Source organism: Poecilia latipinna, unplaced genomic scaffold (genome assembly GCF_001443285.1).
Source record: "Poecilia latipinna isolate Pla-1442-1.1 unplaced genomic scaffold, P_latipinna-1.0 Scaffold928, whole genome shotgun sequence".
NCBI lineage: Eukaryota > Metazoa > Chordata > Actinopteri > Cyprinodontiformes > Poeciliidae > Poecilia > Poecilia latipinna.
This window is the reverse complement of record NW_015113544.1, coordinates 169,592-191,474: the sequence shown is the minus strand read 5'-3', so window position 1 is coordinate 191,474 and position 21,883 is coordinate 169,592. Positions and strand designations below refer to the sequence as shown.

The following is a 21,883-nucleotide window of genomic DNA, read 5'->3' as shown; positions in this document are numbered from 1 at the left end:
TCCTTTCACTATAATCGTGTTTTGACTAAGATGTTCTTTTAAAACCAAGCCTGTGTCCTCATAAGCCATTTCACCCAGCTCAAAACACCCAGAAGCTGATTTCCCAACATTACTAACACATTTCGAGGAACGGACACCCTAGTGCGGCGGATTGTAAGACAAGATATGTCGAGGAATGTACTATCCTCCCCCTGCCTGCTTGTCCTCGGTTCCCTGCCTCTGATATCTCGCAGGAGGTCAGGGTGAGGGTTTTTCCACTGCTCAGTTAGGGTGGGAAACATGGAGTCCTCCCACACCTTGCTTTAGGAAAAACAGCTAAACAAAGCAAAAGAAAACACCCAAACATCAGCTAGATTACTAAATGGTAAAACTGATATAGAGTTCAAATCCTACTGTTGTATTAAAATCATGAAACAACACTTTTTATAAAGCAGCAGTATACAGCATACAGTTACCATGAAAAAAGAAAATGTGCTGCCTCTTAGTGGCAGCCATGTGTAATTACAACTTCAGTACAAGCACATAATGTTTCAACATTATCTCAAGTGTGTGTGTGTGCATGTGTTGGTGTGTGTTCTGGAGCCTAAAGGAGGCAGGAAACTTCCACTGACCAGTGGGAGCTGTTTTTTTTTGTTCTCTTGGTGTCAGATAAGGGGCAGTCTAAAATTATCCTGTGACCATATATGGAGATGGTAGGAAGAAGGGCACATGTGTGAATGAATATGAGTAAGACGATAAGGTTTGGCGGCCGCATGTCATGTGACCCAATATGAGCAGACATTGAGAAAAAACACTAGCCGGCACAGTGTGTGTAGTGCGGAAATCTTTGACATGACGTTAAATGTGTGTTAGTGCAATAATGAGGTGTGGGTTTTTACAACCATAGGCTGTGTGCTTGGGTTCCTGAATGACGACAGGAAGAGTTTCAACCGAACAACATGTTCTACTCATTTGCCCAGAGTGGCAGCGGAAAAAAACCAGTCCATCCAGAAAATGACAAAAAAAACAAAAAAACCCCAGAACGAACACAAACGGACTCTGTAAGGAGAACCACACACACACACACACACACACACACACACACACACACACACACCGTAGCATTTAACATTTAAAAGGGCGGTGTGTGTTTACGTGTGCTTAAGTGCTCTGACGTAAATCAAACTGTTAATGTTTCAAATGAAAGTGGAACCGACTGAAATCTCATATCGTGCCGCACTGCAATAAGGGGTGGTGCTCTATTTAAAAGAGTTCTCATTAAGTAAATAATAATAAAAAGAAGACGTAGCGAGCAGAACAGACATAGCGCTGCTGTGTTCAAAGTGTGGCGTACTCACAGGGAAAAGCACGATGGGGACAGTGAGCGTGACGGCGGTGAGGACAGCCAGGCGCACCAGGAGCAGCATGGTGTCAAACTTGTAAACTTTGGTAAAGGTGTGCAGCAACTCGGCCTCCACAAAGTCTGCAACAGACGTGGAACAGAGCAGTCATGTCACACTTAAAACAATCCCAAAAGCTAGCAGTTAGCTTTAGCTGGAGAGACTTAAATTTACCTGCAGATTTTAGCTCAAGCTAGCATGCTAACTGTTTGGATAAAGTGCTTATAAAAAGTATTTCTTCACAGATTGATTGTTTTCTGTCACTCTTAAAATGTCAAGTCAATTTTGACTATAAACTAAGGAAATAAAAAACCTTTTAATTTATGATTTCATTTATTAAAATAACTTACAATATCCATCTTATGTAGCTCACTGCCCTTACCATAAAAGGTGAGGTAGCCAAACAGAGCCGACAGCATGTACATGATGAGCATGGCCAGGATGGACAGGTTGGAGACCCTCTGCATTTTTTTCCGGCTGCGACTACAAACACAGAAAACAAATAATTATCCAATGCCAGAAGGCAGCTAAATGTTTTCCTTTTTTTTTTTTCTTTTTTTTTAAAAGCAGACGATAGTTCTCAATATAAAAGAAAATGCGCTTACTCTTTTAGCTCGCTGTAGATAGGCAGCACCTCAGGATGGCAGACAAATGCAAAGGCCAGGATGGGGACAGTGTACGCAGTCTGTGGGTCAAAACAAAACAAAAAAACCCCCCCGAAGAGATGAGCTTTACAATCAAAACAAATGCTAACAAACAAGTTTTCACTTTTAAACCATCAAAAATTAGAACCCGAGTTCTATATTCATGGAAAATATTATAAATAAATGCATAGTATGCTCCAAGAACAAAAAACATTCTATGCACATGAATGTTTAGATTTAAAACTTTGCTTAGTTAGTCCTGGCCACCCTACTTGAAACATGGAGGTGTATAGCAATGGTCTAGTTTAAGTCCAGACCTATTTCCAATTGAGATTTTGTAGTAAGATGTAAACGGTATTCTCTCCATCTAATCTGAGTGAGCTTGAGTCAGGGTTGGTCTGGACACAAATTCAAAAATTTATTAATTGTGATTTTTGCATTAAAATATCCAATAAAATGCAGTAAAATTTGTTCTATGTAGCAAAACGTGGAAAATATACTAAAACAGACAACACCTACTCTGTGCTTCCTAAGTCACGCTGGTTCCCTGCACAAAGAGTAGAGACAGCTTTTTCTTTTTTTGGCTGGCTCAATTCTGATCAGATGCCATGTGAGTTATGTGTTCAGGTCAAAGGTGAAAAAGGCTGCTTCTCCTAAAATACTTAGAAAGAATCTAGGATTTCTACTTGTGTAGGAACCCGCACAGTAAAAACTGCAAACCTTTGTGAATCAGAGGTGACTCACCTTAAGTCCACACAAAGCCAAAATCTTATCATGATTTATGATTATAAGAGCCCAGGCATGAATCCATAAGCACACGATAGTCCAAGACACGCCTCAAATAACCCCGCCTTTTCCAAACATGTCTCTGCAAACTCCTGGAATCCAGCCTTTATTAGAAGTAGACCCAGCGGAAATGAACACTCTTGGCCCTCCTTCGCCCCCTACCTGAGAATGGAAGACGAAGTATTTGGGCCTGCACATCTCCTCGTCGTCGGGGTGAGGCTCGAAGTGGACGCTCGTGGTGTGGTGGTCGCCCTGGTTGCTGGTGACCACTGGGGAGACGTCGGCCCGCGAGAAGTCCAACTGCGACATGTTGTGTCGTAGCGCGTACAGCCTGGAAATGTCGCTGCCGTTCATACTGAGGTTGGACGAGTACATGAAAGGGAGAGGGCAGGGCAGCTGGGTCTTCTTGTAGATAATCTAGGAGAAGTAAAAAAAAAAAAACTGGGCTTTACCAAACAAGTTTGGTTGGTAGTTCTGACTGATATAAAAACAGCTTAGTTTGATTCAAGTAACACAGTAAGAAAAAATACTATATATAAAAACCTTGTTTCAACTGTGTAGACACATTATTTGTCCCATAACATTATCTGTTCATATCACAAATAAAAATAGTTACAAAAAATAACATGTATTACTGTGTAACACTAATTAGTAAACTAATCATCTTGCTAGCTAAGTTAGCAATGTTGTTTTTTGGCAACTAGAGGGCACAGGAAACAATGAAACAATCACTCAGTGTGCTTGAACAAGCATGCTAGCTAGCAGCTGCAAGCTAACATGCTAGAAAATTTACATTTCCAAAAGTTAAATGACTTTTTTGTTGTTTTTTCATGTTATATAATAGCAAACTTTAGCTTTTTCTCTGAAGTCAAAGACTAAATGAAAATAAACTCCTTGTTGATCCGTGAAGATACACCTAGCTTATGCTAGCTTAACTGTTAGCTTAATTTTGAAAGCACAATTAAACTCCATTTTATTCACATTCATTTTTTTAAATAAGCTTTAGTTCAGGTGACTCAATCTTACTACAATTCACTTGACTGAATTTGCTGTAAGTTTAGTCCCTGGGAATGCATTTTACTCTATTTTCATCCAAAATTATTTCTCATTGACAATTTTTTTTTCCAATTTCTTCCAGATTACTGCTGAAAGGGGTGAGTTACTGACTGTTACTGTTATTATTTTCATTTACTTGCATTTTATTGCAGATTCCTGTTTTTTTTTGTTGTTGTTGTTTTGTTTTTTTTAACAAACCCTAACATGTTCAAACAGGCTGGAAAAACTTATTTCCATGTTGGCTAGCTACCTTTTAGGAGAGCTATAAATCTAACTAGAGAGAATGAAGTTGAAATTAATGCAGTGACAGTGCTGTAATAAAAAATAAGTTAATGGAATGCACTTGTTGGCATGGAATGTTGCCATAACTTGGTAACAAGCAATCAACTCTAGACTGTTTTCTACTTTTAGGTTTAAATTGTGTCAAACATTGTTCGAGACATTACTCACAGTTTTTAGCTCAAATTCTAGCTTTTATTAAGCATTGTAACATGTTAAAAGAAAGTCTAATCTTTTCCAAAAAAAAAAAAAAAAAGAATTTAACAGGAAATTATGAACAGGCTCAACTTACCACAACCAGGAAGAAGACCATACAAGACAGTGAAAAGCCACTGGTGTAGCCCAGGTAACCTGAAGAGAGAAAAAATGAATTAAGTTTTAGATTATAACCCATTTCTATTGTTCATGTAAGTACTTAAGCCTATTTTTTCCCCCTTGTTTTAGTGAGAACCTCGCTGAACAAATGCAACACAGTGAAACAGGATTTGGACTTACCCAGATTTTTCAGGAGGGACAACGGCAGAATAATTCCGATGGACACGAACACCACCAGGTAGTTTCCGTTTAGGTACCATTCCCTGCAAACAGAACGCAGGTTTAAGACTGAGACTTCAAGGAATGCTTAAAAAAAAGAAGAAAAAAGAAAAGAAAAAAAAGTAAAAACTGCCCAAGATCCCTGAGAGCAGACCTCACCCTGAATTCTCCTCTAAGTGTAGGAAGGCTCGGATGACTTCAGGGAGCTCGTACTTCACGATGAAGAGGTAGCTGGACATGGCTGCAAGAGGACAAGGACAACGGTAGGTAACACTTTGTATCTGCATGAATTCGTCCCGAGTCATTAACATAGTTAACTGTAACTGCAGAGATCCTCGGCTTAATTTGGAAACAGGCCTCCGACTTAAACTGCTCTCCACACATCTGGTCTTCGTTACAGAGCGTGGGAAAAACAGAAAGCCGTTTTTGAAAGGAAATTAATGAGAAGCACCATACAGGTTTAGCACAAGCGAATGTTTACAAGATGCTAGGTGTGGCAAAAACCTCACATTTTCCCCCAGGGTTAAGCCTGGTGCTGGCAGCATCATGCTGTGTTAACGCAGAGAGGCTGAAGACAAATCCAAACCAACATATTCACTTTTGAATATTAAGTTGTTTTTTTTAACAAACTTCAGAAGAAGTTGCATCTCTTCCTTCAGCTTCACTGTTAAAAGCATTACTTTGTGTTGATCTTTCGCCCATAATCCAATGCTTTCATTTTAATTGTGAAAGGTGTCAATCACATAACCCTGTACTCTGATTAAATTACATCTCTAAATATAAATTTCTAAATTCAGTGTGGGTGTAGATAAAACTGCATTAAAGCTCTCATAAGCATGTGGCTGGAAGCATGTCAACACATTCCTGAAAGGTTCCAATTATGATAAATTTGACCCAAGACAAACTCTAACTCCAGGTCCAGACAGACTCACACATGCGCTACGAATTCACATTTACCTCCAATGTTTTGCATGATTATTGATATGAAGGCAGCCATTTTTCCCGGCCAACCGAACGCTTTGTGCCCCAGCGTCTCGTAGATCAGAGATCCTGCCCATGCAGACAAGCAGAAACATGAAGACAATCAAGTGTATTCTTTTTTTCCCCCACCCACTTAAAGAAAGAAACTGTTAAAATAAAACAAGCGAACACATCCACATCCTCAAGATGCATGTTCAGTAGTAACACCAACCTCCTTCTTTTGCCGTCATGAGGAGAAGATGAACGGAGTACAAGGAGAGGATGGCCACAGCGACTAGGAGGATTCTGCACACAAAGACGGACAGAGAGTGAAGATGAAGCACATTTTCATGCTTTTTCAGTTAAATACGACAGAAAGGTCTCTCTGGGATGTGTGTCGTTTGGTGAGCTAGCCTTGTGGGATACGGTGTCCTGTCAATTTTAGCATGGTTCCAGCATGACCTTTGTAGAGTCATGTCGGAGCAATGCCAACTCATCCAGGCGTTTGGCCGCTGAAAATAGCCTAACTGTGTCAGGAGGGTGATACGGGAAGTACAGGAACAGAACATGTACATCAGGAGCAGCCGCCAGCAGCGGATCCGACCCAACCTGCTGGGACTTGAAGGTAGAGCTTTGTCTCATAGCTGATCCTGATAATAATGTTTGAGGACAGATGTTGCCAGTCTCAGTGAGGAAGGGCTGCCCAATGTTGGACCAGTCAACAAGAAGACGACAGCTAACCCTCATCCAAACCAACACATGATCGAATGTTATTGACTTTTTGCGCTCTTCAGAAGGCGGCCTACTCCATGGCCGGCCATCAAAACTACCAGGTGGTAACTTCATTTCGCTTTTATTTAGTTGATTGAGCTTTAAAAATGGTCATAGATGCTGCACGGTTGGAAAAAGTTCTTGAATAACTTTTACTGAGGACAGCTAAAGGTTTTGTAAGCATTTAAGTCAGCTCTGGTGTAAGGGGAAACATTGTTTATAACGTAGTGGTATGAACCATGTAGTGTGAATTCAGGCAAAGTTGGCGATTTAATCAAATCAACAAATACATCAGGAGGAAGAAGGTTATTTCCAACTTTTGCAAATACCGCCATCTATGAGCTCCAACTAACTCGACTTGAACAAGTAGAAGCAAAGGCAGAGACATCAACCTCAGTTGCTCCGTTCAATACTCCCGTCCCTTACTTCTGACGTCCGTCATGGCGCCTCATGATTAAGTGACGCAGTAGCAAAGGGTCAATACATAAACACATTAGCAATATCCCTGTGAGCAACGCCACTTCCCAATGTGAGTCATGCACACATAAATGTCACAACACTCTTTTTGCAACGAGAAGGAGCCTCTGGACTTACGTAAAGAGAACAATGCCGGTGTTGGCCATGGCGTAGGACAGGCCCAGGATGCCGCTGCCCATGATGGCATTGCTCAGGTTGAAGACCGACATGCCGAAGGAGGCGTGGCCCGGATGCTGGCCGAGAGAAAAGATGGAGAGTTTACAGTTTTGCTATTTTAATGTTGGTTAAATACTTGTAGTGACGGATGAGCTCTCTTACATATTCTTCTTCCTCATATTTCTTCTTCTTCATCAGCCCATTTGATAAGAACCTGTCATCTTCCCCATCGTCATTTTCGTCTATATATTGACTGCTGGAAGACCAAGGAATCAAATCTTTAGGATACACTGGAATCTTACAGACATACTGGAGGCCCTTCACAGATTCCGCCTGTTACTGAAACATTTCAGATCATCAAACAAATGTTCATTTCAGAAAAATGTAACCTGAGCTGATGTGCAACATAGTTACAAAATGGTTTTAGTCTGAGGAGACAAAAGTTAAAGTTTCGGGAAGGTGTGTGTGTGTGTTACATCTGACTTAAAACAAAACATTTCAGAAAAAGACCCTGAAGGTTGTTATGTTGCTTTTGCACCTGGACAACTTGTCCTGAGCGACGGAACCATTTCATTTTGAAAATCTTTGAGAAGGAGAAATCAAGAGGACTTACTATCTTATGGAGCAAAACACTGATCTAAAACACACCAGCAAGTGTACTTCTGAATGGCAACCCACCAAAACAGCAAATAAAAGGTTTTGGTGTGACACCGTCAAAGCCTGGACTTTCATTTAGTTGAATTCAAACAACAGTAGACCAAAAAGCCTCCAGACATATTTAAATGGCTCCTTACCAGAAACAGCAAACACTTGATGACAGCATTAGATTTAGGGAGCAAATACTTTTTTTGCATAGGGTTGGTCTGGATAGGTTTCTTTCCTTCAATATTTTAATAATTGTCATTTGAAAAAATGCTTTCTGTTTTACTTTGATGATCTGAAATATGTAGAGTAACAAAAAGGTACCTCTGCTTCCCTATTTGGTCATATATTTTTTTGCTGACCTGGCGATGGTGGACTTCTCCACATCAATGGGACCTCTGAAATGTTCCTCCAAGCTGGCGGTGCTATCGTCGTCGGCCTCCATGGGGACCCTCCTCAGCTCCATGAGTTCCCTAACTCCAGGCATTATGACGGAGGCAGCGGGACGAGAGGCGAGGATCCTTTGTTTCGGTCGATTGCTCGGCGCTCAGTCGTCACAAAGAGTTGACGCAAAATGTTTCTTCTTCAAGCTTGACTGAATGTTGATACCCTAGAAAATGGAAAAAAAAAAACAACCTAAAAAGAAAATGGAGAAAAGAACAAACTATTTAGATTTCTGTTCAGACCTGCAGAGTTCTTCACCCAAACGCGTCTTCCCCTAAAAAGCGAAAAGTTGACGAAAAGGAGTGGCAATATGCAGCTGATTGCAGACCTGAATGGCGGCATGTTGGCCGTCTTATCAGCCTCCCCCAGTGCCTTTTGGCCTTGATGAAGAAGGAAAGAGAAACAGAGCTATCTACCTTGCAAACGGTTTTCTGGAACCACAATCCACTCTGGCGCTACCTTGAGGAGAACATTTCTAACTTATGATAGTAGACTGTATCATGTCTGGCTTCCTTCCAGTTTAGCTGTAAAGGCCAGTCTAAAAATTCCTCTCTCCTAAAAAGTTGGGTGTATCAAAATGTGCAGTCCAGCGCGGCTTTAGAAAAGGCACAGTGTCTCCTGCTGTTGGGTGGATCACCTCGGAGGAACTCATAGGATTTAATTAAAACGAGAAGCCCTGAGTAAAGCCCGGGCTAAACATGTCACTATGGATTTAATCACCTTGATTTCTATCAAGACCCTTGTCAATAAAAGTCCTACATCTCCAAGAATAACTTTGGAATAAAGACGTTGCCTTACCAAAACTTAGGACACGACAAGGATCAAAGTGCATGTTGACTTTCACTTGTTGTTTAATACAAATTTAACCACAGAGAACAGGAGGCGCCAAACTGAGTACTTACTTTTTGCTTTCCGTCTGTGCTGCTGATCAATATGTTGTGTAATCGAGAGGTCAAAGCCAGGGAATTAGGAAGGCATGACTTTAATGCAGCTACTGCTAAAATGATTTACAGTGTTGTTGGTGTTTCACACAAAGAACTCTTTGACTCAATCCGAGGAAAAAGATCCACAACGGTACACGGCGACCAAAGAAGAAACAAACAACCGAGTAAGTCTGAGCTATGGGAATAACTACACCAACTGTAAAGACATGTCACTTTTTTTCTTCCCTACAAAGAGTGACTTCAGGTATTCCATACAGGTTGCTATGACTACATGTCTGGATATAACCAGCAACTCAGTACCCATGTTCGACGACCAGCTAATTTCAATAAACAAACGAAGAAGAAGCACACAGGGTTCCTCAACTTCAGCAGTTGCAATAAACATGTGGTACCGTTGGTCCACTCTGCTTTAATGACACCAATAAGTGGCACATCTACGCACTCCACAAAAAAAAAAAAGACAGGAACTAATTTTTTCCACTAGGCAAAAATTAAAAGGTTCCTTCTTGTCCTAACATTTCTTACCTCACAAGAAAATTTAAGTTCAGATCTCCTAGAAAGTCCTCACAGTGGCATTTATGAGTTAAGAAGCATTTGACCAATCAAAATTTTTGCTAAGATGATCAATCAAGAACAAAGTGTAAGAATATTCAGTTTCGTTGTAGCTGAGTATCTAGATTGTTTTTGGGTTTTTTTTTTTTTTGGGGGGGGGAGGGGTCAAAGTCATTTCCAAAATCCTACATTTATCTTTATTTCAGACATGGGAATGGTTTCCTTTCAGACAGCTGACCAGCAATGGTCAGCAACAGACGGGGGAGGGGAAGCATTAACTCACACTACAAGAGAATACATTAAGCAACGCACAAAAAACTCTGGCAGTTCCTCTGGCATCTCATTATTACTTTAAACCACGGGAGGTTAATGACAAACATCTTTTGGAGTTTTGAAAAGTAACTCTTTAAAGCCCACGCCTAATGCTAACTTTTTTTCTATACTCATTTGTTTAATAGTGGTGTAGAAAAAAACAAAAACCTTTATGACTGGAACTTAAAACCCAACCTAAGAATCCAATATGACTGCCATGCGTGTAAAAACTTAAAAATAGCTACAGTAATTTCTATTTTTGATGTGTTAAATCACAAAAACTCATGAAAAAAATCATTGTACTATCAAACCTTTGATTGAAAGCAGGTTGATGAAGAGTTTGAAAGCAGCTCATAGAAACTGATAGCATTAGTAGCTATAAGCCAACATGATGGCATTACTAGCTTCTAGCTAATTTCTGCTGATATCTACAAGCAACAGCTATTACCTTGTAATGCTATCAGAATTACAGGCTGATAGCATTGCTAGCTATGTAAAGCTAAGAGGAAATACTAACAATTAGCACATCTGACTGCTTTTCTAACCTAAAAGTTGAACTGTAAACTATTCCACTAATATAAAACATATTTAAATCCATTTCTAAGTGTCTTCATGCTCTTTAAAACTCAAATAAAAATCAAAGATTAATACAATAAATCTTTTAACGTCAAATATCCAATTGTATATACAAGTTAAATATCATTCAGCAGTACCAGCTCCTTTCTACAAGTTATCTGAGCTTAAGAACAAATTGAGAAATGCCATAAGGTGTTTGAATCAACAACAGTTTCAAGAAGGAAGTGTTTGGGCAACAGACTCTTTGCATCATATTGCAGCGGCATGAACAGAGTCAAGTGGAAACCAGCACAAAGGTTTTTATTTAGCAACAGAAGGACCATTATGCAAACAAAAGTAAACATATGTGACTCCATCTCCACCAGGCTGGCCCACAGCATGACACTTTCCTGCAGATGATGTTGGCATTGCTGAGTGACTGTCACTCTTCCTGTTTCCATAGCCCTGTCACAATAAAAAACTTGAATCCTTCAGAAACGAGCCGGACGTTTTGCGCCTGTTGCTGCCAGAATGGGATCAACACGTCCGACCGGGTTAATTTCACATGAGAAGAAGAATGCTGAGGAATGTACTATATAAAATAAGTCGAACTGTATACATCTAGGAGAAGACAAAACGTAACTAGAACATATTGCAGAAGTAAGTTCAAAAAGCGATCCGAGCTGAAAATCTGTCAAAGGTTCGTTTGTGTTTATGGTTCTTGTTTTATTGCTGAAACTGTGAGTCAATGCGCTCTATGAACACGACATGTATGCCACCTTCACATGGTCAAACAGATGCATTTATCTTCTTCGATCAATGCTGATGGTTGAAAATATAAACTGGATTGTTAAACGAGGCGTCACAGATTCCTCATGCAAATGAATTCATGCTTCAGTGCAGATAGAAAGTAAACACATCAGAAGTCACATGTGATTACACAGCATGCACAAATACGCTCAGTATGATGAGATCTAGTGGTTGTAATTTATTATGTTTCATTTTGATTTATAGAATATATTAATGTGATTTCTGCCAAACACACGTTTGGAGAAAACTCCTCCAAAGCTCTCCTCGTCTGTTCTCCACCCAAAGCAAACTCTTGCATCAGCCATCTGTAAAATCCTCTCAGGCATTGCCTGGGTCAGACTTTTAAAAGATCTCCATTTTTTATTTTTTATTTTCTGACCTCCCACAAAATAAAACAAAAACACACGCACGCAAATGCAATCATTTTGCAGTGAAAACATGAAAATTAAACACTCAGCCATGCCGCTACATTTTTATTTTTGTTTTTTTTAACTCCTCACCTAAAATCCCTCTGTATAATATTTAACACAGTGAACATTTAGGCTCACTTACTGGGATAGTTCTGAAAGAGGGTCCGATCCGGTCGGCGCCTTGCTTTTCTCTTTTCAAACAGTTTATTTGAAGCCGAAAGACAGAAGACAGACGAGCGACTAAAACGAGGAGGTGCGGCTCTTTAGTAAAACTCAGGTAAGAAGTCGCGTTTTAAAGGAGAGGAGGGAGGGCCGCGCTCAGCCTATGAGGGCGATCCCACTGTGTGTGGGCCCCTCCTTCGTGGAATGTAGAAAAAAACCCGACAGGGCCGTGACCCCTGTAAAGAAATTAGATAGAAATATAGGCAGACATACAGATAGACATAAAGATAGAGAGATGGTCAGATAGAAAGATCGACACAACAATAGGCATACAGATAGATAGATAAATAGAGAAAAACCCATAGACATATAGACAGACAGACATACATATGGGCTGACAAGTTGACAGACAGGGTAGTGACACCAGATTTGCCACCATCAGACTGAAGTCATCGGGTCTATCGGTTTAAATACCCTCAATGCCCTCAAGATCGGATCATGTGACACACCACATGACCTGTTCATCAGTTTTATTCTCTGGAAAACGTAGTCCGGTCAAACACTCTGGAACCGATCTGAGACCAGTCCCAAACAGAGCCACTTACTGATAATGGCCAACTGATTACACACACACACACACAGAGAAGTCAGCCGTACACACTTATTGACATCTGCACACTGACGGTGACCGTCAGGGGTTTGGTAGGGTAGGCCGTGCCGCTGCCTGACCAATCGGAGGGAAGAGCTGCAGGGATGTTGCTCTAGCCAAGGTTATGTTCGCGTCAATGCGGGGGTTCTTTATCTCTGTGGGGTTTGTGTCGTAACGCCGGAGAACACGCACGCCAACGGATCGTACAGCGGGCAAACTGCCGGACTGATTCGTATCTCAACAACAGCCTCAATTATCAGCCGGGAGGAACTGGATGAGTGCAGAGTGCTTCAATTTATTTTCCAACTTCTAGAGAATCAGAACGAATATATGATCCAGTGTTTCGATCTAGACCATCAGCCTCTAGAATATGGAGGAAATGGTATTTCATTAAGATTTGGAAACTCAAGTCAGAAAAATCTGCTGGAATGTTCCCTAAAGATAGAATTGTAAAGCCTAAAGGGTTCAGATTCATTTGTTAATCCAACATGGCAGCTGGAATGTTGCTATAGTTACAGTATACTTGAACCTTTGACAGGTTGGATATCAACAAACCAGTGACACTGTATGACTTCAGTTAAATAATTTGTAACAAAAAAATAATAATAATTTGTTGGATTAAAGTTACGCCCGATCAGATCGGTTTCAATAGAAGCAACTTTATTGTCCATCGCTGTTGTTTCCAGATGTTGTTTCTGTGTCAGATTTATGGGCGTACCAGAAACACGCAAATACAAAGGTTCCGCTTGGAACTTTTGTACGAACCCCCACCCCCAACTTATGACTTTGACTTACTTTAAAATTTTTAACACATTAAAATCTATGTAATCAATTACTCAAAATTAACGCATTGAAGTCCAAGCACAACTAACTCTAAATTATTGTAATGAGTTTTGTCAGAAGTTCAGATTTTTATCTTTAAAGTCTGGAATTTTTGTTCCACACTATTTTTATTTGCTGACACGATAAGCACTACACTTACGATTTCTGAATTTTCCTAACATAAAAATAATGATAAATAAATAGTTAAAACAGGAACAAACATTTGCATATCAACAGGCCTTGGTATCGTCTTCAGAGGTTTCCTTAAATAAGAAGCAAAACACAAATTCCTATAAATAGTAAACTCCCAACCATGACAGGTGCATTCCATAGATGGCTTCGCTATCCGTTAAGTGTATGGGGGTCTTCACATGTGTATTTAGCCAATCACCTGTGACCAGAATGCATCAATGAGCTAACGTCACCCCAACAGGGGGCTGGACGATGGCGATGTTTGAGGACAGATATAGTAGATGTTGCACACCTAAAAATATCAATGTTTCTAGGGGCCGAGAACATGGATCCATTTCTATATTCGAGCTAGAAGAAAAGAACTTCGACACTAGAAGCGATCTGTGAAAAACACTTCATGGTGTCACGTTTGGGTTCCAGTTCAAATCGAATGATCAGGTGGCTTTACGTACTGTTCTTGTCTGAGTATACAGGAACAGAGAGTGCTCTGTCCAACCCTCTATGTCCTTTCAGTCTCTTTTATGTAAATGATTATTGCCTCTGGCTTCTGCTCTGGGCCCACCTCTCGTCGACAAGTACTGCCCCAATCTTCTTGGAATGGCTCTATGAAAAAGTTGTTGACTAACTGGCAAAGTCACAATAATGCTGGAACCTGCTGTTAGACATTGATGTTTGTAGCCACGTCCTTCTTAATAAGCACCCTGTATCTATGTTCGAGGCTCTTATTTTGAAGTAGGATAGGAGGTAGTTATTGAGTTGTACAGCTACGTCACGTCACGAGTCCGTGAATAAAACCAGACAGGTTGAGAATGCTGGGATGAAAAAAGTTCTCAAAAACCCTCATCACGATTAACTCCTTGCAGTCTATAGTCACTACATTTCTGTACCATTATACTCTAATTAACTATATACCACAAGAGGTTAAAGGCTAATAATCACATATTAACCTCAAACCCCCACCAGACTAAGGTGTACACATACCATGAATGCCTGTTGGTGCATTTTCCACGCATACCAAGAATTATAATCAAAGCAATGTGTTGCCATATAAGTGCTTCGAGTTCAAAATGTGTTTCTTTTGTATCTGCTACATTCAAATTGACTGCAAGAATTGGGAAAAAAATCAGGCAGGAGTTTAGGTAGAATGTAAAAAAAAAAGTTAAAAGAGTAGATTTAAATAACTGTGAAGCACTATGGTAATACTGTGACTGGCTAACAGCTGGTCGATAAAGTAAAGGATTATTTTGATGCTTGTTCATGACCTGGACTAAAAAAGTCTCGATAAGATATCAAATAAGATTTTCTGGAGGCAAAGCTACAGGTGTTTACAAGAATCCAGGATCAGAAAACATTTATTTTATGAATATAAGTGCCTTGGCTAAATAGAGACACATAGTATTTTTTAAATTCAGGTTTAGTCAAACTTTTTTTGTGAGAAAAATGTGAAAAACCATCTGAAGCATGTGTCTAACATGGCAGGATGAACACCACAACAGCTAAGACAACTAAAAACAAAAAACAAAAAAACTAAATGAAATTTAAATTTCAGAGAGATTTCTGGTACAGAACAAGACCTCTACTGCATATCATTAGGTTTTCTCAGAAGATGTGTGTTGGCTCAAAATTTCTTTCTTCATGGCAGCGGAATATTATTTTGTCTCAACTTAAAAAGCAACAGCCGACACATTTTTCCACTTCAGACAGCATCGGTGCTTCTGATGTAATGCATTCCACTTCCTTCTGCATCTCTCTTGAGAAGCCTGCCTGTCCAACCTCTTCAGTCACTTTCTGAAACCAACAGTGCTGCCGTCATCTCTACAAAGGGGGTCTGCTTTGCATATGGGTAGCTGGAGAGAGAGAGAAAAAGCCAGTCTTTCTGGCTTTCAACTCCTGTTAACATCCAGGAGCAGGGCGGTTGCCTTTGCGACACTTTCAAGTGTGGACATTCAAAACAAAGGCTGACACATTCTGACACAGATGATCAGCAACTGTTATGATCTTGCTGGCTGTATTTGTCCACTTGAGTTGGGTCAGTGCCGAAAGAAATAACAACTGCTTGGATATCTGATTACAGACTTAGAGAGAATTGAAATCTTTTAAGTTGTCAAGACACATAGCGACAGCACAGAAACGTTCGTAAAGGTTAGTCGGCTTTGGGACTCAAAGCTTGGATGGACCAATAACAAATGGGTCTGTACAACCAACAGCCATGTGATTTGAGGCAAGAAAAACACCCGTGTTGTCGTGGTGCAACACACCTTGGATAGTGCACCGAGATGGAAGGGATCAGTGGACTTTTGGTCATCGTGGGATGGTTTTGCGAAAGACGTTTCAAAAACAAAAGCTCAACAACGGCTCAGAGATTTCTGACAAAAGAAACTGTCTGGATGGAAAGTTTTATGACCTCAGAGATTAGTCTGAAATAAATCAAAGACCTCTGACTTTAGTCTCTTTAAGTGACATTCAAGGCTATCTGGCTTGAAAGTAAACATCATCCTGCCCTTTTGTACATAACCCCGGTTTGCCCTAGTCTACAATGAACCCAACGGACCACATCTGTTCATCTTATCAGTGGCTATCGATCTCTCGTTGTGTATTCCAGAAATGACGCCAGCGTCTTGTTTTTTTCTTTAGCAATATGTCATTTTTACACAGCTGATGATAGGAACCTTGAGTTTAGCTTATATGTAACTGAACGCAGGAGGTATTGGAAGAAAAAAAAACATTATTTCTTAATCAGGTATTTTCCAGTTTCACAAAAGTTCAATTTAAAATTTGGACCTATTTTAGCTTCTTTAAAAAAAGAGAGCTCTCTACTTGGGAGTATACAAGTGATCAATTACTCCAATAGTCACAAATACATCTTGGTATGTTTGCATTAAAGGAGCATTTGTGTCTTAGCATAAATTTCTGGATGAAAAACATGCAAAGAAAAACTTTGATAAAAAAATCTGGGATTTTCAGTGAGACAATCTACCATTATGACTGAACCACTGAGGACAGGAGAGTTTAATACAAGAATCCAAGAAATTAACAAAAGCAATAAAACTTAAAAAGCGAACATACTTTACCCTGATTTGATCATAGCCTCTGGTTCTATCCACATTTCAACTCACTGAAAGGCTTTTTTTTGTCATTGTACCAGATTTGAACAGAATGTGACGGCAGCTTCCTGACAAACCGCCAAAGGCCGCTCGGAGTCCTGTGTGATATCGATATTCACTCCCTTGAAACTGAATCGACATCTGGCTTGCAGCTCTTTTGGTCGTTTGCGGTCCAGGTTACATCAGTTCAGCTTCGGCCAGCAGCCGCACGGCAGGCTCTGACCGACATTTCAGAGCTCGTCCACTGCCAAATAGAAGCACATATCCATGGCTAGCCTCCAGCATTTATAGAACAGGTGCTCCAATCTGTGCTGGTATTCCAGTCTCTATTGGTGATCTAGGCTGTACTGGTACTGAAGTCGTTGTGGTGTGTTTTAAATGCAGGATGTTTGGAATAAACAAAGTCAAAAAAATCTTTTTTCAATCTGGTCCCTTGAAATGATCTCTCCAGTCATAAGGTTTATGCATTTTTGCCAAAGACTTCACTGAGTCTTTGAACCGTCGCTGTTCTACAGCGACAACTTTGGTGCTTTACATGGTAATGGAAAAACAATTAGCATTCTATTGCCTTACTTCTGTCCTTTGGGCTTCTTTCATATAGCTCTCTGACCTGTGTAAAAACAATTTAGAAAATGACGCTTTTTAAATAACACCCAGCAGCCTCTGTCTATCAAAGTCAGAGTGAAGCCTGCAGGTTGGTCCTAAATTTGTCAGAGAGATTATGATTTGTATGCCGACCTTCAGCAGGCTTTCACATCTCCTACGTGCTCCTATTTGTGGTGAGGATGCAAACAGAGGAAAGGCCTTGCTGAGGAAATGGCTACCCTACATACTCTTGAAGGTATGTCATCCTCCAGTGAGGCCCCTAGTTCCCATTTCTCTCAAGAAGTTGAAAGAACTTTCTGTTCCGGAAGCTCTTTCAGTCTGTTTGATGGCGGCTAAAGTCTATTTGTTGAGCATTTAGTGTCACAAATTGTGCCTCTTGCTTGTTAGTCAACTGAAAAACATCAATGTGAAAAAGTAAAAACAACCACAAAGCCACAACAACAAACCTCATAAGGTTTTATAAATTGATAAGAGTTCCCTCTGCTGAGGGAAGTACCCTTGGCTCAAGACCAGTCATCTGTTCCATCTTGGCACACTTTGCTGCAATGCCTGACTCAATGCACCTCGAAGGTTACAAACTGTTCTTGCCTTAAACCCATTGGCCAGCTGGTCACATCTGTCATGGCAACATCAACATAAGTTCACTTCGAATCTCCACATTGTCTCCTTTTAAAAAAACACCCTTAGACCGTGACTAGACGTCTAACGCAGTTTTCAGTTGGTCACAGAAGCCGAACCTTGGAAGGATACGATACCTTGAGTTGAGCACGTTCTAGCTGGAGGAAGGAAGATGAGTGGGATTTGCTTGTGGTTGTGGTGCTAAAAACATTAGCAACGGAAGGCTGTCGTGTGTTCAAACACCAAAAGAACATGATTACAAATCGTGATTGCACAGTGTTATGCCTGTCAGCGGTTCAAAGATATAAAATCTGCCAGAGATGCTAATTGACTGGCACCTTTCACTGGGATTTATGTTTGGTGGATGTACTGAAGACTATATTTTCAGTTGTTGAACAGTCCAAACTCCAACTTGGGGAAATGTTAGATTTATGACTCTAGACTTAGAAGATTTGACTTAATGAGTATTAGGAGAATGAAAAAAAAATGACTTCCTTCATTGATTTCATTTTATTTAGCTAAACTCTTGTCAATCATCAGTGCTTCCTAAATTTAAAAAAAGTGATGAGGAAGAGATCATACTGATGTGGAGTTCACTAAGTTGTTGCAGTCTGCCTAAAAGAGCTACATCACCACTGTTGCCACAAACCCCACCCACTTGGCTTCTCTTACACCTCTGACTAGAACAATCTAAAGAGTGTTGTGGGTGGAGCTTCATTTAGGGAAACTTCAACTATTATGTAAGTAATAAAAAGCAAAAAGCAAACTGGCTTAAAACTGAGAAGTGACTGTGTGGCAACGAGGTATATTTAGTTTGAAGAATGCTACTGGCAGGTCCTGAAGTCACCACAAATACATTCTTAAAGCCAGACTGGTGCCATTTGTTCCCAGGCTCTGCTGCAAACTGCCCAGCTCGCTGTAGTAAAATGTTCAATTTGAAGATTACAGAAAGAGTTCTTGCTTCATTAAAACTTATGGTAAACAACCGAGAAGCAAGTATGCAAAGCATGCTAGCAATCCGTTCATGTTTCCCCTGTGACTTGGGCTCTACAAGGACAGCCCTAAATCCTCCCCAACATCAAACCCATCCTTGTTGTTTTATTGTGGACATCAGAGGCAGAGGGGGACTTCTGAGGAACTTAAGTTCTTCTATGGAAAATCAAATTAAAGATAAGCTAATGCAAACGGGTTACATAAGCAAAGCATGACAGTAAGCCTGTGACTGCAGTCACAGCACAGCTATTAGTCCCTGGTTACTTTCTCTGATTACATAAATCTGAATCCCTGTTTATCTTTCCCTGAATAATCGTGATCAGATGCGTCCATATGATATTTTTTTGTGTGGAGCAGACACAAAGAAGCTTCAAGATGCAGTCTTTGTGTTGCTCTTTTTCAGATGAGAGAATGCAAAACTCAGAAGCATGCAAACATAGTTCTGGTGCAGAAAATCAACTGGTTGCTTTAAGAAAGTTGCTCCAAAACATCAACAGGAGCCAGGATTTCTGGCTCTTTTCTAAATAAAGAATCGTGCACGCATGGCGGCTGCGCTCAAACAGCGAAACCACAACGAAAAAGGAAGCTTAGATTTAGCCGATAAAAATACTGAAAGTGGAAATTTTGCAGGTTTCTTTTAAAAACCTGATAAAAACAAACAAAAAAAAGTAAAAAAAAAAAACATTCACATTTTTTTCTGATCAGATCTGCAACCTTGTGCGCGGAGGAGCGGTCAGGAATTAAACGGCCCGCTTCCACACCGTCAAATATGGTGTCCGGAATTAGCCAGATAATCACCCCAAAGGTTGGGGAGGAAGAAGAGAGGGAGAAAAAACCCCGAACCAAAGTAAAGAAGTGGTTGTCAATGCTCGGGGCTTACCTTATATGACGGCGGTGGCGGAGCGCAGCTGCAGCAGGCAGAGGGAGAGGTGGACTTCTGAAAGCAGGATTCTCAGGTCCTGGGCATTTAGCAGAATGGAAATTTCCATTTACCATGTGAGTGAGTCAAGAAGAAGCAGCAGCGTCGAGTTACAAGCAGCTTGTTCTGACGATGAGGCTGGCGGGCTGGGTTGAGGAAGGGAGGGGTGGAGGGTCCTCATGTTCCCCCCTGGGTTGTCACTGTTAAAAACATAAACTTCTAGGATTTATTATTTGTTGCGTTTATTTTCATTTAATTTCAGCTCCCTTCCTCACCCCCCATCTCTAAACATGGTGTAAGAATGATTGGACGTACCTAAAGTCACAAAGGCAGCATTGCTTCATTTTTCTTGCACAAAAAGTGGGTTTTAAAACGATTGCGCTGCTTCACTGATGGAAAATCCGCGATTCTGTTACGTTTGGCGCAAAGTCTGCACCAGAAATGAGGAATGTGAACGCGAAAGGTATCAACAGGGGCGTAAAAAGAAATTGCGTCTCCCAGAACGTGTCTATGCACTGGGCAGCTTTCTATTTTCATTATAATAATAATATATTTTTTTTCGTAACAGCTTTGTCATTAAACCAGTGATATGATGCATCTAGTTTAAACATTGCATGTCAGTCAACATCAATCTTCAAGCAGAAGATTGGTGTTGACATGTTTTCTATGTGTTGTCTTTTTTAAATTATATCTGCTTATTTGTTCTAAAAAATAAAGGTGAACAAAATTTATGTGCATACCGTCACATTTTGCTGTCCCTTTGTTGTCAGCAATGGACAATAAAAGGGTGTTTCTTCATGGTTGGGGGCCTCACACATATCTTTTGGACATAAGTTGAGGTTGGCTCAAAGCATAGCCCTGATTTAAGCCGGTATGTTCTGTCTGCTGGCATATGATGTGGTGGAGTCCCACAGGGATCTATATTTAGACCCCACTCTTTCTGTTAATATATATTATCTAAATTGGAATAAATTCAGTACTGCATGTCTCATTTGCAATTTTTCTTTTGTTGTTGTTGTTGTTTTAACATATAAAGAGCTAAAATGGAACAGTTGTATTAATTTGTTTTAAAATACAAATTTAAAATCTATTAGGATCATTAGTACATAGTTTTAATTATTTTAACAGTGCTTCAAAAATAAATGATCTGTCTCATATACTGTAATATTCTACGGGGAGCTACCAAGTTTGATACATTTTTAGTTATGTTTTGCAAATGATATTGTATAGAATTGTGACACTTAGCTCTGGGTTTGATCATTCCACAGTTTTTTAGAATTTAAAATAATTTCTAACATAAATAGATCCTAAACTTGTGCTTTTATGTATATTTGTCAGTCTAAATTTATTCTCTGCGTTTGAAATCTTTCCCATCATATGTTTTTATAATGGAATTCTATAATGAGTCACATATTTATGTTCTTTTAATTTCATTCTTTAAGTATTAGTTTGACTCGCAATCTACTTGTCAGATTCATAATATTTTCCAGTCTTATCTTTTGTGAAAGCAACAGAATCTTAACTTAAAGATACCCTCACATGGTTCAGAATGAACAAATAGTTTTCTCTTGGCCGAGTTGCTGCGGTAAGAAAAACCATATGTGCAAAAGAATGTGCATTTTTGTTTATTTTAGAGCCAAAGTGGGAGAAAATAGTGGCAAGTATGATGAGATATTTACATGTTTGGACTGCACTGCTGGATGGATTCAGCTTGTTTTCGTAGAAGTAAAGCTGCCAGTGGTTCAGCATGATTTGCAATTTCCATGCGCTCACACGACGGCAGCGCCTCTCTAACCGAACAACCAGTTCTACAGACGTGGTGCGGCGCAGACAGAATACACCTGAGGCAGATAACGAGCAGAGTTAAGTATAGAGTTTCTGGACCTGCAGGATTTATTAGAACTACTTTCACTTGATCATTTTATCCACTTGGACTGGGAAACTGAGAAATAGTTTCACATCCAAAGCTGGTTGAAATGTTCATTGAAATGTTCATCTGTGGACTTGCAGCAAAAAAAAAAAAAAAAAAAAAAAAAAAAAAAAGGGGGTTGGGTTCACCTTTTGAAATTTTCTTTTAAAAACTTTTTGAAAACTTGGCCTTTTTTTT

At 40.0% G+C, this 21,883-nt stretch overlaps 1 protein-coding gene and 1 long non-coding RNA gene across 3 annotated transcripts in view; one reads left to right on the top strand and one right to left on the bottom strand.

Annotated features, from left to right (window-relative positions):
• slc38a4 (solute carrier family 38 member 4) overlaps window positions 1-19,948 on the bottom strand; it is a 28,083-nt gene extending 8,135 nt beyond the window's left edge. Inside the window, exons 1-13 of one of the 2 annotated variants that reach the window (XM_015049144.1) lie at window positions 19,738-19,948; window positions 8,047-8,320; window positions 7,205-7,298; window positions 7,004-7,119; window positions 5,871-5,944; window positions 5,636-5,728; window positions 4,838-4,919; window positions 4,640-4,722; window positions 4,437-4,495; window positions 2,972-3,226; window positions 1,985-2,064; window positions 1,762-1,862; window positions 1,338-1,462 (exon numbers count right to left, since the gene is read on the bottom strand). In XM_015049144.1, the coding sequence (XP_014904630.1) occupies window positions 1,338-1,462; window positions 1,762-1,862; window positions 1,985-2,064; window positions 2,972-3,226; window positions 4,437-4,495; window positions 4,640-4,722; window positions 4,838-4,919; window positions 5,636-5,728; window positions 5,871-5,944; window positions 7,004-7,119; window positions 7,205-7,298; window positions 8,047-8,171 (1,287 nt within the window). In that variant the 5' untranslated portion in view covers window positions 8,172-8,320; window positions 19,738-19,948. Of the gene's footprint in view, window positions 1-1,337; window positions 1,463-1,761; window positions 1,863-1,984; window positions 2,065-2,971; window positions 3,227-4,436; window positions 4,496-4,639; window positions 4,723-4,837; window positions 4,920-5,635; window positions 5,729-5,870; window positions 5,945-7,003; window positions 7,120-7,204; window positions 7,299-8,046; window positions 8,321-11,853; window positions 12,314-19,737 lie in introns of those variants that run through there. The other variant, XM_015049145.1, reaches the window with a different exon arrangement.
• The window catches only part of LOC106957709 (uncharacterized), a 62,295-nt gene continuing 45,295 nt past the window's right edge, over window positions 4,884-21,883 (top strand). Inside the window, exon 1 of the long non-coding RNA XR_001427008.1 lies at window positions 4,884-4,941. This is a non-coding gene — a long non-coding RNA (uncharacterized LOC106957709). The remainder of the gene's footprint in view (window positions 4,942-21,883) is intronic.